The 15,388-nt window shown below is 36.9% G+C and overlaps 1 protein-coding gene across 1 annotated transcript in view; it reads right to left on the bottom strand.

The window, feature by feature from the left end:
- Positions 1-15,388, bottom strand: part of Ttc21b (tetratricopeptide repeat domain 21B) — a 55,134-nt gene that overhangs the window by 17,901 nt on the left and 21,845 nt on the right. The window contains exons 12-18 of the mRNA XM_070021681.1: positions 12,020-12,149; positions 9,810-9,967; positions 7,373-7,591; positions 5,748-5,986; positions 5,027-5,099; positions 3,158-3,268; positions 1,967-2,105 (exon numbers count right to left, since the gene is read on the bottom strand). Of these exons, the coding sequence (XP_069877782.1) occupies positions 1,967-2,105; positions 3,158-3,268; positions 5,027-5,099; positions 5,748-5,986; positions 7,373-7,591; positions 9,810-9,967; positions 12,020-12,149 (1,069 nt within the window). The remainder of the gene's footprint in view (positions 1-1,966; positions 2,106-3,157; positions 3,269-5,026; positions 5,100-5,747; positions 5,987-7,372; positions 7,592-9,809; positions 9,968-12,019; positions 12,150-15,388) is intronic.

The following is a 15,388-nucleotide window of genomic DNA, read 5'->3' as shown; positions in this document are numbered from 1 at the left end:
GGAGAATCACCATTTTCACTCAGTTCTACAATCTTTAAGTTTTGACAATGAGCAAACATTAACTTTTATTTTTTTAAAAGTAATGATTGCAAAAAAACTTGTACAAACTTGCAAAAAAGGCAATTGGAAAACACATTTTTTTTTTTAAAAAACATCACTTGAGCCACTTCTACTTTTCATTTTTTATTTGGGGGCTCAGGTTAACTTTGCCTGGGTTGATCTTGAACGTTGATCCTCCTACCTCCACCTCCAAAATAGTTGGGACCATAGGCAAATAACACTATACCTGGCTTGCATTTGAGATAGAGTTTAGCTAACTCTAGCTGGACAATCTTCCTGTCTGTGTCCCTAGGATTACAGGTATGTACCACTGAGCCTGGCCTGCAAAAATGTTATGTACATTAACTTTGATCCATTATCTTCTAAAGATACAATCAAGTGTACATCATGGAATGAAATATAATCATATTTACTGTAATATAATTTATAATATCAAAACAAGCAAAAACCAACTGATGGTCCAATAATGGAGAAACCTATGGAGTTATAAAACAGGATGCCAGCAAATAGAATGATATGAATGTACTACCATCCACTGACATTTGGGATATGTCTATGTATAATAGATAGAAATTACATTTATTTTTCTGTTGGTGGTACTGGGGTTTGAACTCAGAACCCTGGAAGCTGACAGGCAGGTGCTCTCACCACTGAGCCACACCTTCAGTTATGTTGGTTATTTGAGAATGGTTCTTGATTCTTGCCCAGGTGTGTACCTGGACTGTGTTTCTATTCTCTTCCCACTGTAGCTGGAATGACAGGAGTCACGATGATACAGCACTTCTTCCAATGAGACGGAGTCTTCCAGACTTTTCTGTCCAGACTAGCCTGGAACTGCCATCCTTCCCATCTTAACCTCCCATACAGCTAGCCTAACAGGTGCGTGTCACTAGCACTCAGCTGAACCACACATTTTTTTAAAAGGAAAATTATGCTCACTTTTTTATACATATACATAGACAAATACATAGAGAAAAGATATACAGCTAGTCATAAATTACTTACAGGAGGTAATGTGAGAACAGATATGTGGGACATTTGGACATATAGATGATTAAGCATTACTATTCATTTGTAGTACTTGATCTTTTTTTTTTTTTTTGGTGCTGGTCCTGGGGCTTGAACTCAGGGTCTGATGCTGTCTCCTTAGCTTTTTTTTCCTCAGAGCTACTGCTCTACCACTTGAACCACAGCTCCACTTCAGTCTTTTTGATGGTTAATCAGGGATAAGAATCCCTTTCCTACCTGGGGCTGTCTTTGAGCCGTGATCCTCAGATCTCAGCCTCTTGAGTAGCTAGGATTTATAGACACGAGTTACTGAGCCAGTAGTTGGATTTTTAACAAGAGACTTATTTTTACTATTTTTAAAAAGCAAAGATTACGAAAGTATCTAAATACTATGGAGGTAGTTGTAATTTAGAAATAACTTATTTTATATCAGTTAAGGAGGTAGCTCTGTTCTACAACACAGTTATTTGGTTCATAAACTTGTGGCTAATGTGAGTTTTTTTTTTAAGGGGAGAGCTGTTACTGGGGTTGAATCTTAGGGCCTCATACTCTCAAGACTGTGCTCTACCACTTGAGTCATGCCTTTACTTCTGGCTATTTATCAGTTAATCTCAAGAGTTGTCTTTCCATACTGACTTCAAACTGAGATTCTCAGATCTCTACCTTCAGAATAGCTAGGATCCCAGGTGTAAGCCTGAGCCACAGGCACCTGGCTGTGGTTGAGTTTTAAATAGCTTTTAGTAGAGTAACATCCTGATAAAAGAAAAAAATACATATAAATTTATATAACCAAGTAAACATATAAAATATTGAGCATGTCAATATATACTACAACATAAAAATAAAGCGGATAAGATTTGTCATGCACTTTTGTCAAATCTGAAAGCCTTTTTCATACCTGGTTCGTGAGAGAGAGCATGCTGAAGAACTTTCTCTGCCTTCTCATACCATTTCAATTTTAGTAAGAGCTCAGCCAGATCATAGCAAAGGTAATTCTGTTGTCCACTTTTCAGAGCAGCTTCATAATAAGTGATTGCCTAAAGGAAATTCATTTTAGTTAGGAAAAAAGGCCATAAGAATGGCATTGCAGCACAAATATTTTATACAACAGATTTATGGCAAATCCCTAATGAAAATAACCTGGCATGTACCTGTATTATTAGTTAAGTACAGCATCTTTCTTTCCTTTTTTGCTGGCATTGGGGTTGAACATAAGACCCAAATGTTTACTTGGCAAGCACTCTATCACTTAAATCCTGTCTCTAGCCTTTTATGCTTTAGTAATTTTTGGGATAGAGTTTTGTGTGTCAAGTATGGACAGTGATTCTCCTATTTTGCACTTCTCAGTGTAGCTGATATGAGAAGTGCGCACCACAATGCCAAATTACTGCAAAGATGGGGTCTCACTATCTTTTTGCTTAGGTTGTTTACCCAACACGATTCTCCTAACTCTAACACTTAAGTAGCTGCTGGAATTACAGGCACAAGATATCATGCGCATCAGCATGTTGTTGTTTTTTTGTTTTTCAGATTTAAATATTCCATATTAAACTTACATATCTTACAATTGGCTAGCAAGTAGTACTTGACAACAAAAAAGGTTTTTCACAGGTTTTGTTCTAGAGACCAGTGAATCTTAGATTGTATATTCTTTGCTAGCTAGTGTATTATACATGTTTAACAACTGACAGAGGTAGATACACTAGACCATTTCAGTTAAAAGAAAACCTATGGTTTTTATTAGCAAACAAAATGACTCAAAGTACAGTTTGCCCATGTTAATTCAGCAGCAAGGACAGTGGTCATGCTTTATTATGTAATAAAAAGAGAAGGAAGAATAGAAAGTTGTGGTAACTGATTTGAATACAAAGATTTACCTGGAAAGGGAAGACCAAAATAAACTCTAGGTTCCAAACAATATGAAGCAATAAAGAATGCAAGATTCCAAGAAAACTTTCCCTACAAGGACAAGTTCTTGAACATGAATTTGGGAATTTTCAATCATCCAAGATTGCTTGTTGGCAATTTCTTAAGAGCAGAGTGTGATCAGTTTGATCCAATAGACATAGCTCAAATATGAAACACTTACCTTGAAATAGTTGTGAGTTTTGACAAGAGCCTTCCCAATTTTGCTTGCCAGAGTCCCATCTTTTGGGTTCTGGTTTAATGCCTGTTCATAGGCAACTATAGCTTCTTCAGGCTAAAATTGTCAGACACAAAAAATAAGCAATAAAAATTGGATCCCATTAAGTGACACCGTTTTTATAAGTCTCCAATTCTGCCAAAGGCTATCTACAAATGCAATGCAAAACCCATCAATATCCAATCTCATTCTTTAATGAAATAGAAGCAGCAATCCAAAAGTTCCTATGGAACAATAGCAAAAACAACGAAACTAATCCTTAGCAGAAAGAACAGTACTGGAGGAAAAATAATACCAGATTTCAAACTCTACTATAAAGCCATAGTAATCAAAACTTCTTGGTACTGGCACAAGAACAGACCTGAAGACCAACAGAATAGAACCAAAGACCCAGAAATGAACCCTCAGTCCTATAGCACCTAATCTTTGATAAGGGAGCTAAAAAAACAAATGGAAGAAAGATAGTCTCTTCAGTAAATGGTGCTGGAAAAACTGGTTAAATACCTGTAGAAAACTAAAATTAGATCCTTATATATCACCCTGCACCAGAATCAACTCCAAATGGATCAAAGACCATCAGGGTGTCAAAGCAGACACCCTGAAACCATTACAGGAAGGAATAGGAGAAACCCTAGGTCTCCTTGGCACAGGCTGAAATTTTCTTAATAGAGACCCAGAAACACAACAAATCAAAGAAAGGTTGGACAAATGGGATTGCATGTAACTTAAAGCTTCTGCATGACAAAGGACATAGCTAGCAAGATCAGCAGAAAGACTGGGAGAAAATCTTCACTAGCTATACAACAGACTAGGGCCTCATATCTAAAATATACTTAGAACTCAAAAAATTAAGTCACCCAAAAACAAATCCTCAAAGAAACAACTGCCCCATTAATAAGTGGGCTAAAGACTTAAAGAGAGACTTCTCTGAAGAGTAAATAAGAATGGCCAATAGACATATGAAGAAATGCTCAACTTCTTTGGCCATAAAAATATGCAAAACAACATTGAGATACCACCTCACCCCAGTTAGAATGACTATAATAAAAAAATGTAATAATGATAGACGTTGGAGGGAATGTGGCCAGAAGGGAGCCCTACTGCATTGTTGGTGGGAATGTAAACTTGTTCAACCACTCTGGAAAGCAGAATGGACATTCCTCAAAAGACTACACATAGAGCAACCCTATGACCCAGCAATCCCACTTCTGGGCATTTACCCAAAAGATCACAAACAAGGCCATACTAAAGCTAACAGCACAACTATGTTTACTGTAGTATTATTCACCATAACTAAGATACCAGATGCCTCTCAGTAGATGAATGGATCAAGAAAATGTGGTATATATACACAATGGAATTCTATGCCTCCATCAGAAAGAAAGACATTGCCCCATTTGTTAGGAAATGGAAAGACTTGGGAAAAATTCATACTTTATGGAACTAACCAAGAATTGTTATCCTGTGCTTTCACAAAAACTACATAACTAATAAGAACAAAATGAGAGCTTCCTGAATTGTCATTTTGGGGAGTCTTCCTAACAGCCATTGGTTCAATGTTCTGTGTAAAGGGGATTTCTTATGCATACACCATTGCTTCTCCAACACATAACTGTAGCTCTGCATTATTGAGTCTCCATATATAAAAAGAAAACACTTCTTATTGAAATAGCTATCTTCCTTTCACTGAGATGACTGGATCTATAAATATTGAATAAGCAGTACAAAAAAGCTATATCCTTTCAATGGAAGTTATACTAATCACAAAGAGTAATTTAAAAAAAATTCTAAGTTTAATAACATCAGAAATTTTACCTCTTGAATATTCATGTATGCATCACCAAGAAGAAGAAAGGACCGAGGGCTGGGCATTCTTTCTGCGATTTCTCTGGAAAACAGATCCACTCTACTTAATTAACTTGAACTTAGATATTTATATGATGTACATTTGCCAATACTGACTTAATTCATGAATGTTTTACAACGTTCTTAAAACTAAAGTATTCTCTTTAAGCATATGCTTGTGTATTTTTTTTAGAAGAGGAATAGCAGTATGTTTCTGTGTGTCTATGTTTGTTGAGTGTCCCAGTAACTCTTAAGAATATCATTAGAAAATAACTTTGAAAGTTCCTGCTTTTCCTCTGAGGAAAAAAAATTAATCCAGAGATAAGATTGGTGTATAACCAATAATTAACCTATAATTTTCTTTTGTTGCAACTAATATATCAAGTATTGAATATATCTATTTTCTAGATTGCTGTTTTTACAAATTCTTGTAAGTTATAAGAATATACATAACTCCTGCTTTTCTTTTCTGAAACAGGAAGACTGGAGATGTAGAAAGAATAGTTGATGAGTTTAAGCCATACTTTGAAGTAAGCATAAGTATTTTCTCAATAAAGCCAAAACTTAAAGTGTCTGACAGAAAGGATCTGTAAACTATCTATGAAGAATGTAAAAGGAAGACTAAACCATAGTTGGGATTTAATTTTAGGGATAAATGTATCAGACTATCTGGGTTACAGTAACTATTTACCGGTAACAGGTGATATATAACATTTTCTCTTTCCTATACTTCAAATAAATATCTGCCATTTTTTCCTTGGTCTCTATGAAGTAAGGCTGCTCAGCAGTGACATTCCGAAGCATGTTCAGAGCCTGCTCAGTATCTCCTTGGGCCAGAGCTAGGTCTGCATTAGCAATAGTAACCCGCAGTTCTTCAGATGTTCCAGAAAATTCATGGATGGCATCTTGTAAAACTTTTGCTGCCTCATGCTGTTAAGATGAAATAAATATTCTTTCAGAGTAATCAACAATTTATATTAGAAAGGAGCATGCTCTAATGGAATACAATAGGTATCAAATGCAAGTACACTTATGGTATTTATAAATAAGTTGATAGATTTTTAGAAACGTACAAAAAATTAAAACTTAACTTGGAGACCAAAACCAGATGAGTCATTAAATACTTGTTAACTGGATAAATATTTTCACAACTAGGAAGCAACAGTTGCTTCATTGCCATTGCTACTACATTTCAATAGACACATCTTACCTAGCATTGTGTTAGCCCATTTAATATTCACATAACCTTCTAAGACACTCACTACTATCATGTTCTAAGAAAGCTAAGATTCAGAGTTAAAAGTTTCAGAAATCAAAGAACTAGAGCTCTAACTCAGGCAGACATGTTGGCCTTAGATAAGATCTAGCCCACAGTCATGTGTATCCACGCATGTATGTCCACACATGTATGCCCACACTGCTCCTCATCAAGCAGCAAACCATTGCATTTCCTTACTGTTTCTGGTAAGTGCTTTTATCTCACTTCCAAATTTGTATCTCTAAAAGTCTAAATGTCATTTATTCTAAAGTTTTTATTAACTTTTTTCCAGGCACTGGTGGTTTATACCTGCAATTGTAGCTACTCAGGAGGCTAAGATCAGAGGGGTATGGTGTGAAGGAAACTCAGAAGGAAGTCTATGAGACTCTTATTTCCAATTAACCACCCAAAAGCCCAAAGTAGAGCTGTGGCTTAAGTGGTAGAGCATTAGCCTTGAGTGAAGAAGTGAAGGCCTATACCCTGAGTTCAAGCACAAGTACAGGCACACAGACATAAAATTCATATTATCTTTAGAGGTTATAGGATTTACTAACTTCAGAAGTGTTAAAATGTGAAAAAGTACATCTTAACTAGCAGTATTATTTCTAAGTATCCATCTCGCTCAGACCCTTTGATAATAATAGATTCATCCAGAGTTTCCTATGTTTTCTCAGATTAGAATTTCAGGTTGCTATTTTCTTCTTATTTCAGTAGAACTTTCATATGCATGAGAATGTATGTGTGTGTGCTGGTGGGGTTGCACACTTGTGTTAATCCTTTTAGGAACTTGTAGAGTTCTAACTGCATTAGCCTTTGACTTCTCATGCTACCAAAGTCCCCATACAGTATATTATCACGTTTCATGGTAGCCAATGTAAGCACACCGAGACTTAAATTACCCAGGAACCAATTGTGCTTAACATTCAGTGACTTGCAAAAAGCACATTTTACTCTAAAATAATGAAAAATAAATCTTCTAAACTTTACTCCTTCGTAAAGGAAATAATTCTGGCTTTTAAACTTGCTACTGAACAAAATTCAGATTCAAGCTGATTTACCTGTTCTCCATTTAAACGGTGAACTTCCACCAACTCAAGAAAGATGGATAAACGATGGCTTCTGTCCACGTCAGTTTTCCTGGATTTTGAGGAAGTGCCCGTTCTCCTCATTCCTGGTAAATTCATTGCCATGTGCAGGGTTGTAATTGCTTCTGGTATTTCTCCCATTTTCTTTTGTGACTGAGCTTTGATCAAATGATATAAAGGATATTCTCTCACCTGGGGAAATAGTCAATAGCTATTTAAAGTGCTCACAGTATCAATACATGTTACAGTCCATCAAACATTAAAACAATATTACTGAGAATAGTCATCTATGATTGTACAAGGTCTGTTTCTGTCCTCTTAGTAACTTCCTAATCATGTATTCTGTTACATCAGATTCTACCCAGCATCCTCCTGCATAGCAAGAGGTTGATCATGAGAGAAAAACACAAAGGAAGATTACACACAAGGTTACCAATATATATATATATATATATATATATATATATATATATATACACATACATATATATATATATGTATACACATATATGTAATCTTCAGGAAAGGAATTACTTCATGTGCAACTTTTAGTACCGGCAGTTCTTAGTTTTCTGGAAACTCAGGTTCTCCTTTCAACTTTTACTTTTAGAATTGAACATTTCAAGCCAGGCATGGTAGTACACACCTGCAATCCCAGCACTCAGAATGAGTGGAGCCAGCCAGGAATTCCTGGGGTTCTATGCTAGCCTGTGCTACATAGTTCTGAGTTACTATCATAAAACATCAAAAGGAAGAGAAAACATTTCAGGGATTTTACCTTTTTATTCTATCCTAAACCTGTAACAATGAAGCTTCTATATTTTGGCTATCAAGTGTTATAGAAAAAAAGAAACAACAAAAAAAGGCAAAAGCCTTGAGGAAAGAGAATCCAAAGGGAAGGAGATGACCTGGAGTGAGGGGACAGTGGGGGCCTCTGTGGCAGTGGCTGTCACCCTGAGCTAACCCCCTGAGCCCCTGTGAAGCTCCGCAGCAGTCTTCATGCTTGGGTCTCCTAGAGATTTTGAATCACAGGGTGGGTATTAGAATCAGACTGACTCACTGCCAGAGAGAGAGCTATTGTACCAAAAGCTGAAGATAGTTTCTGCAAAGTTTGCTTAGAACTTTTAACTTCTTGTTTACTCCATCTTCTAGTTTACCTAATAGGGTTTGAGATCTTGTGAAGCAAAGTAATAATTTGAGGAGACATCTTTCATCACTAAATAGCTCAGGAACCACTTCAACCTAAGATTCTTCCTAATGTTTAGAGAAAAAATTCACGGTATCTTGGATAGTAACACAGTGTATTTATACACTCAAACATAATGATTGCAAAAATGAAAGGCATTTACTGATGATGAATCTAAAGAGAAGTTTGTAAAAAATTAAAGTTCAAAAAGAAAAGCAACAATTAATATTCTCATACATAAAAATGTTAGGCATAATTTTCTATGGATTACTATTTCTTTTAAATGCATTCATTGTTGCCCTTAACTTACTGTAATGGTAGAGTGATATTAAGTGACTTTTATACTAAACAGGCTCAAGAGAGATCAATAGAAAACCAAGACATTGATGTCAGAACTTCTGTTGGCAAGCACATAAAGTTTGCTTATTTACTTGAGACAGGTCTTGATGAATTGCTCAGGATGAAGTTAAACTTCAAGTGATCCTTCTGTCTCAGCCTCCTCAGTTGGGACTAGATATATACTACACACCACCGAGCCTCAATAATTTTTTTGCAAATGTGTAAATTAAAAAATGAAACTAGAGGTACATTCATTTTTTTTTCCCCAACTGCTTGTGAGTCCAAAATTCTTGCCATTACAAATGCAGTTAAAGCCAAGCAGAGGTATACCTGCCTGTAATCCCAGCTATTCAGGTGATTAACATTGGGCCAATTGTGGTTTAAGGTCTTCCTTAGCAAAAAGTCTTCAAGACCTCCCATCTCAACCAACAAGCTGGACTAGGTGGTTCACATTCTGTGATCCCAGCTGCAAGATAGTAGAATCACAGTCCAGGCAAAGCCTGGGCAAAAAATACAAGATCTTATCCAAACACTCAAACAAAAAAGGGCTGAAAATATGGTTCATGTCTTAGCGCATCTGCCAGCAAGCAGGATCCTGAGTTCAAACCTCAGTACTACCACTACCACCACCACCACTACCACCCTAAAAAAAAATAAAATAAAATGCCATTTATGACTGTATTTAGAGGCAGAGACAGCATATTCAAGCCCAAGGTGTAGTACATCATAAGAACTATCTTTCAGAAGCAAACATACAACAGAAAAAACAACAACAAAAACATATTAATTAACAATACACTATAGGCGCATATATAAAATAGCTAAATGGGTAAACATTCACTAAAGGTTCAAAGAAGGTGATAAGTCTTAGTTTGGTATGCTTACATCAAAATTATAGCTCAGACAAAGTTCGAGAGACTGAGAACATAACTTGAATTTTTCTTGAGACAAATAAACCTGAGCCATCAGGAGATGGGCATCTGCGTAGGAGGGGTTGTGCTCCAGGCAGTGCTGCAGGTTGTTGTATGCAGCTTCAATATCCCCTGAAAGAAAGAACAACCCATTATATTTCAGATGATGATGATGGGGAGACCTGACAGAAAGACAAGTGTTTGGTTACAGACAGAAGAGTGTTTTAACTTCAAGTCTTCTATTTATAAAGCTGTAGTTTCAATCCTACCTGAATGAGTCAGTTTCCTCCTGTAAGTCAAGCCTGTACTTGATCATGATGAGTAAGTCAGTAAGGGCATGAGAGCATGGCAGCTAGGGATCAATATTAGCGACAGGCTTTTAAGTTCACCTGGATGTTCCTTGTCAAAAATCCTAGCTACTCAGGAGGCTGAGATCTAAAGATTGCAGTTTGAGGCCAGCCTGAGCATGAAAATCTGTAAACTGTTCTCTCCGATTAACTACCAAAAAAGCTGGTGGTGGGGCCATGGCTTATGTGGCAAAGCATCAGGCTCTGGGACAGTGCCTTGAGCCTACCAGGACTGGTACATACACACAAAGTTTTATTAGCTGGGCTTAGTGGTATATGTGTATATTCCCCAGTACTCAGGAGACTGAAGTAAAAAAATCAGAAGCTGTAGGCCAACTGGGACTACTTGTTGAAACCCTGGCCTAACCAAAATAAGGAAGCAAGTAAACAATGTTTTATCTAATCTTTCATTCAAGTAAGCTTTAAAAAAAAATATTCGTGGGGCTGGGAAGGTAGCTCAGTGGTAGAGCGCTTGCCTTGCATGACTGAGGCCTTGGGTTCGATTCCTCAGCACTACATAAGCAAAAAGAAAAAAGCCGGAAGTGGCGCTGTGGCTCAAGTAGTAGTGCGCTAGCCTTGAGCTGAAGAGCTGAGGGACAGCGCCCAGGCCCAGGGTTCAGGCCCCACAACCGGACCCAAAAAAAAAAAATTCGTATACCTATTATTCTGTCACTTTCACTTACGTTGCCAAAGAACATATGAGCTAATAATCATTCTTATCTGGAACACTTATTACTACTATGTAAAATGACAAAATAGACAAAGATACAGTCTAGAGATTCTGACCTATAGATTTAAAATGCCTTTAAGGCCCACTGAAAATGTCAGTGTTTTGGAAGCTGGCTGCTGTTATAGTCTGTAGTCTTGAAATAGAAGGAAATGATTATGATAAATGAAACAGGAAGGATGGACTTGACTTTAGACTGGTGAAGGAGCTTGCAGGACACCCTAAATTTGTAGCAAGCTAGTCAGGAGTCCAGGGATGTCTGATGTGCACACGGGCCTGTGGTGGACTGTGTGCCCTCATGCAGCCAGTTTGTGTCAGAAGTCACGATAGCCAGCTGTATGGCAGGAACACTACCACTGAGACACCATATTGAAATAAAGATTTAACATCAGGTTAATTTTCTTCTTGAAAATAGTTAACAATAAATTCTAAAAAATAGCGAGGGTAACCACTTTATTATATAAAAGCAAAAAGTACCTATGGAATAGCTTTAAGCTGACATTCACTTGGCATAGCATTCAGCTGGGAAGAGACATATATATATATATATATGTATATATATGGCATATATATATAATATATAATGTATATATATATTATATGGCATGATGGTCTATTTTTTATTTTGATGGTCTTTTTTTATGTGTAAAGTCATTATATTTGTGTTCTAAAAGCTAAATGCACAACCAGAATCACATTTTTAACCACATTTAACTATCCCCTAAAAGTATACATTAATTGATACTTTTCATAAGGACTTGAAATCTGATATGCATTCTATTTGGTTACAAAATTCAACAACTGTGAATTAATACAGGTTGCACATTCTTATTACAATCTCCAGTAGCTGTGATAAGACTTTTAAAACAGTGATAAAAGTGAATATTGCCAACAATTCACTGGTACTACAAAAAAGTTATAGTAATTTTTCAAGAATAAAATGTGTTTTACATTTTTTCTGATTTTGGGATAAAATCACATCTATGCACATGAAGAATGTACACTTTAGATGACTATTCTCCACACATATAGTGCAATACTTATTTATATCTGTCTTTTATCAACATCAGAATACAAAATTATTTTTAACTCTTTAAGGTAATACTGTACCTGACAAATATTTTACTTTTGCTATTAGGAAGACAGCTTGCAGAAGACCTGGTACTGTTCTTACTATTGTCTCCAGAACTGAGGTACAACGTCTGAGAAGTGGAGAAAGAGGCTGACCCGGACTTGAAGGCTATACAAAACAAATTATATCTTTTTGTAAATTCACATAGTATTTAACCTAAAGTACTTCAACTTCTTTCAAGTTCTTAAACTAATTCTATACAGCACTTAAATTAATTGTACAGTAAGTAGTTCCCCATTCAGTTTTGCTTCTTATACAGGATTAAAGGACTTTGTGCCTTGAACATTGGAATTTTATACTATTTTCCATAGTAACAGACACAAATTAAATTCTTTAAAATATTAAATTTTTTCCCAGTAGAACTGAAAACACATTGAAAGTGTATAAATGACAGGGACTGAGTAATGAGTAATTAGTAATCGACTAATGCTGAGATTGTGGATATGAAGCATGACCCCCTGTCTGGGAACAACTATCACATTTTATCATTTAACAGGTTTCTACATGCACTTAAAAACAGAAAAACAGAGGTATTGGATGATCTGTAAGATTATACTTCTTCAATTTTAATTTTAAAGAAAACATTAGGATCAGAGGTAGAGAGATAATTATACGTTTCTGGTGTTTCCCATAAGAATAGCATTATAGGGGCTGGGAAGGTGGCTCAGTGGTAGAGCACTTGCCTTGCATGCATGAGGCCCTGGGTTCGATTCCTTAGCACCACATAAGCAGAAAAAAAAAAGCCGGAAGTGGCACTGTGGCTCAAGTGGTAGAGCGCTAGCCTTGAGCTGAAGAGCTGAGGGACAGCACCCAGGCCCAGAGTTCAGGCCCCACGACCGGACCCAAAAAACAAACAAAAAAAAAGAATAGCATTATAGACACGGGGGGGGGGGGGGGAGGGGGGAGGGGGGGGAGGAACTGGCATCACAGAGCTACTCCAAACTTCTGAGTGAGCCCCTGTGAAATAACACAAAAGAGGACCAGGCATTACCCGGCAGTCACAAGTCAGAGTCAGTTCTGTCACTTGCTCCTGACAGGGGATTACAAGCAAACAGCACTGCCAAGTTTTTTTTTGTTTTGTTTTGTTTTGTGACTGGGAAGCAAAAGACATCTCAGTGAGGTTTAAAGTTTCAAGTCAGAGCTTAGCTATTATGTCGGAAGAAACTGGTAGCTGGGAGCCAGTACACTCATCCAGATGACCTAAAGCCAGCTGGAAAGACACTACCCTCAGCATGCCTGAATGAGAAGCCAGTTGGAAACCTCAGCATGAACTTAAGTAGCACAGGAAGAGGGCGTGTCAGCAAACAGGGCCTGGTCAACCAAGGGCAACAATAATATGACATGATTGTGAAAGTGGATTGTCTTGGGAGAAGCCCAGTGGGAGGAGGAAGGGGAATGGAGAAAGTGATGTGGTGTGAATATGGTCAAAGTTTACTATAAATATATATGAAAATAACCAGGTGCCGGTGGCTTACACCTGTAATCCTAGCTACTCAGGAGGCTGAGGATCTCGGTTCAAAGCCAGTCCGTGAGAGTCTTAGTCCCAATAAACCATTAGCTGGCCTTGAGCTAAAAGCACAGGGACAGTGCCCAAGCCCAGAGTTCAAGCACCATGACCACCACCACCACCAATACACACACACACACACACACACACACACGAAAATAATATAATGAAACAAACTCAAATTCTTTTAAGATGGGGAAGAGAGGTGGGAAGAAGAGCAAAAAAAAGAAGTAAATCTGATCAAAGTACACTCTGTATAGAAATATCACAATAAACACCTCTGTGCAACTAATTTATGTTAATAAAATAAAAATGTAATCCCTCCCCCCACAAAGAAAAAAAAAACATTATAATTGCTGGCTAGGTTGAAGACATTCTGGTAAAATAATGAGAAAAGTAGGATGTACAGCTGGAGTAAAGACCCATTTATACAGCACTTCATACATTATTTCTTGCTCCACCTACAGTTTATTATCAGCACAGCAGCCAAGGAATCCTTTAAAATGTTAAACCCTGATTTTACACATATTGGGAGAATGCTAAGAACTTTTCTTTTAGGGAGGACACCATTGGCGTTGAATGAGGATCTGAGCATAATAAAGTTAGGGTGTTTGCATCTCTGTGCTGTCTATAATAAGTGCATGTGAAGGAGGAAAGAACTCTTTGGTAGTGAATACAGATTCTGTTCTCAGTTCTACACAAAGTAATTAATCCTTGCATGAGATCACTATGGCTGTCTGAGAGCCAGATAAAACAGATGGCAGATGACAATAAGGTTCTATATAAAATAGATGACAAGTTCTAAAAGAAATGTGATCATCTGGACTGATTGGATAAATGAGAGAAGGGAAAATGTCCTAAGTATAAATGTAGAGTCCTAGACTTAAATCCAAAGGCAAGATCTATTGAAATGTGTTAACTTTAACATGATAGAGGTCAATAATGTAATGTGATTCACACACAAAATAACCTTAGCTGAGCATCTAGAATAAAGAGAATATGGTCTTGAAGGTCAAACACATATTTGGGATTGTGAAGTTAATAAGAGGTATAGATAAAATAAGGGATATGATACACTCAGGTTCACAATTAGGGTTCTCAAAAGTGTGTCATTGAAAAGTAAATGGTTTTGCTAATAAGTTTGAAAATCTGAAAGAAATGGACGATTTCCTAGCAAATATTGACATGCCGAAACTAAACCAAGATGAGTTAAACCAACTTAACAGACCCATATCAAGCATCAAAATAGAAACATCAAAAAGAGACCTCCCATCTAAGAAAAGCCCAGGACCGGATGGATTTACAGCGGAATTCTACAAGGCCTTCAAAGCAGAACTCACACCAATACTCCTCCAAATCTTCAATGAAATTGAAAGAGAAAGTTCACTACCGAACTCGTTCTATAAAGCCATTGTAACCCTCATCCCAAAATCAGGCAGGGACTCAACTAAGAAAGAGAACTACAGATCCATTTCTTTGATGAACATTGATGCAAAACTTCTCAACAAAATTTTGGCCAACAATTCATCCAAAAAATAATATACTACGATTAAACAGGATTCATTTCAGGGATGCAAAGATGGTTCAATATTTGCAAATCAATTAATATAATTCATCAGATCAACAAGAGCAAGGATAAGAACCACATGGTTATCTCAATAGATGCAGAAAAAGCATTTGACAAGATCCAACACCCCTTTAAGATGTAGGCTCTGGAAAAACTAGGAATCCATGAAACATTCCTCAATACAATAAGGGCTATATATGACAAACCTCCAGCCAGCATTATACTTAATGATGAAAAACTAAACTCATTTCCTCTAAACTCAGGAATGAAGCA

Source organism: Dipodomys merriami, unplaced genomic scaffold (assembly GCF_024711535.1).
Source record: "Dipodomys merriami isolate MVZ:Mamm:240054 unplaced genomic scaffold, mDipMer1.0.p SCAF_1, whole genome shotgun sequence".
Lineage (NCBI taxonomy): Eukaryota > Metazoa > Chordata > Mammalia > Rodentia > Heteromyidae > Dipodomys > Dipodomys merriami.
Note: the sequence above shows the minus strand (reverse complement) of the source record. Positions and strands in the feature narration are given on the sequence as shown.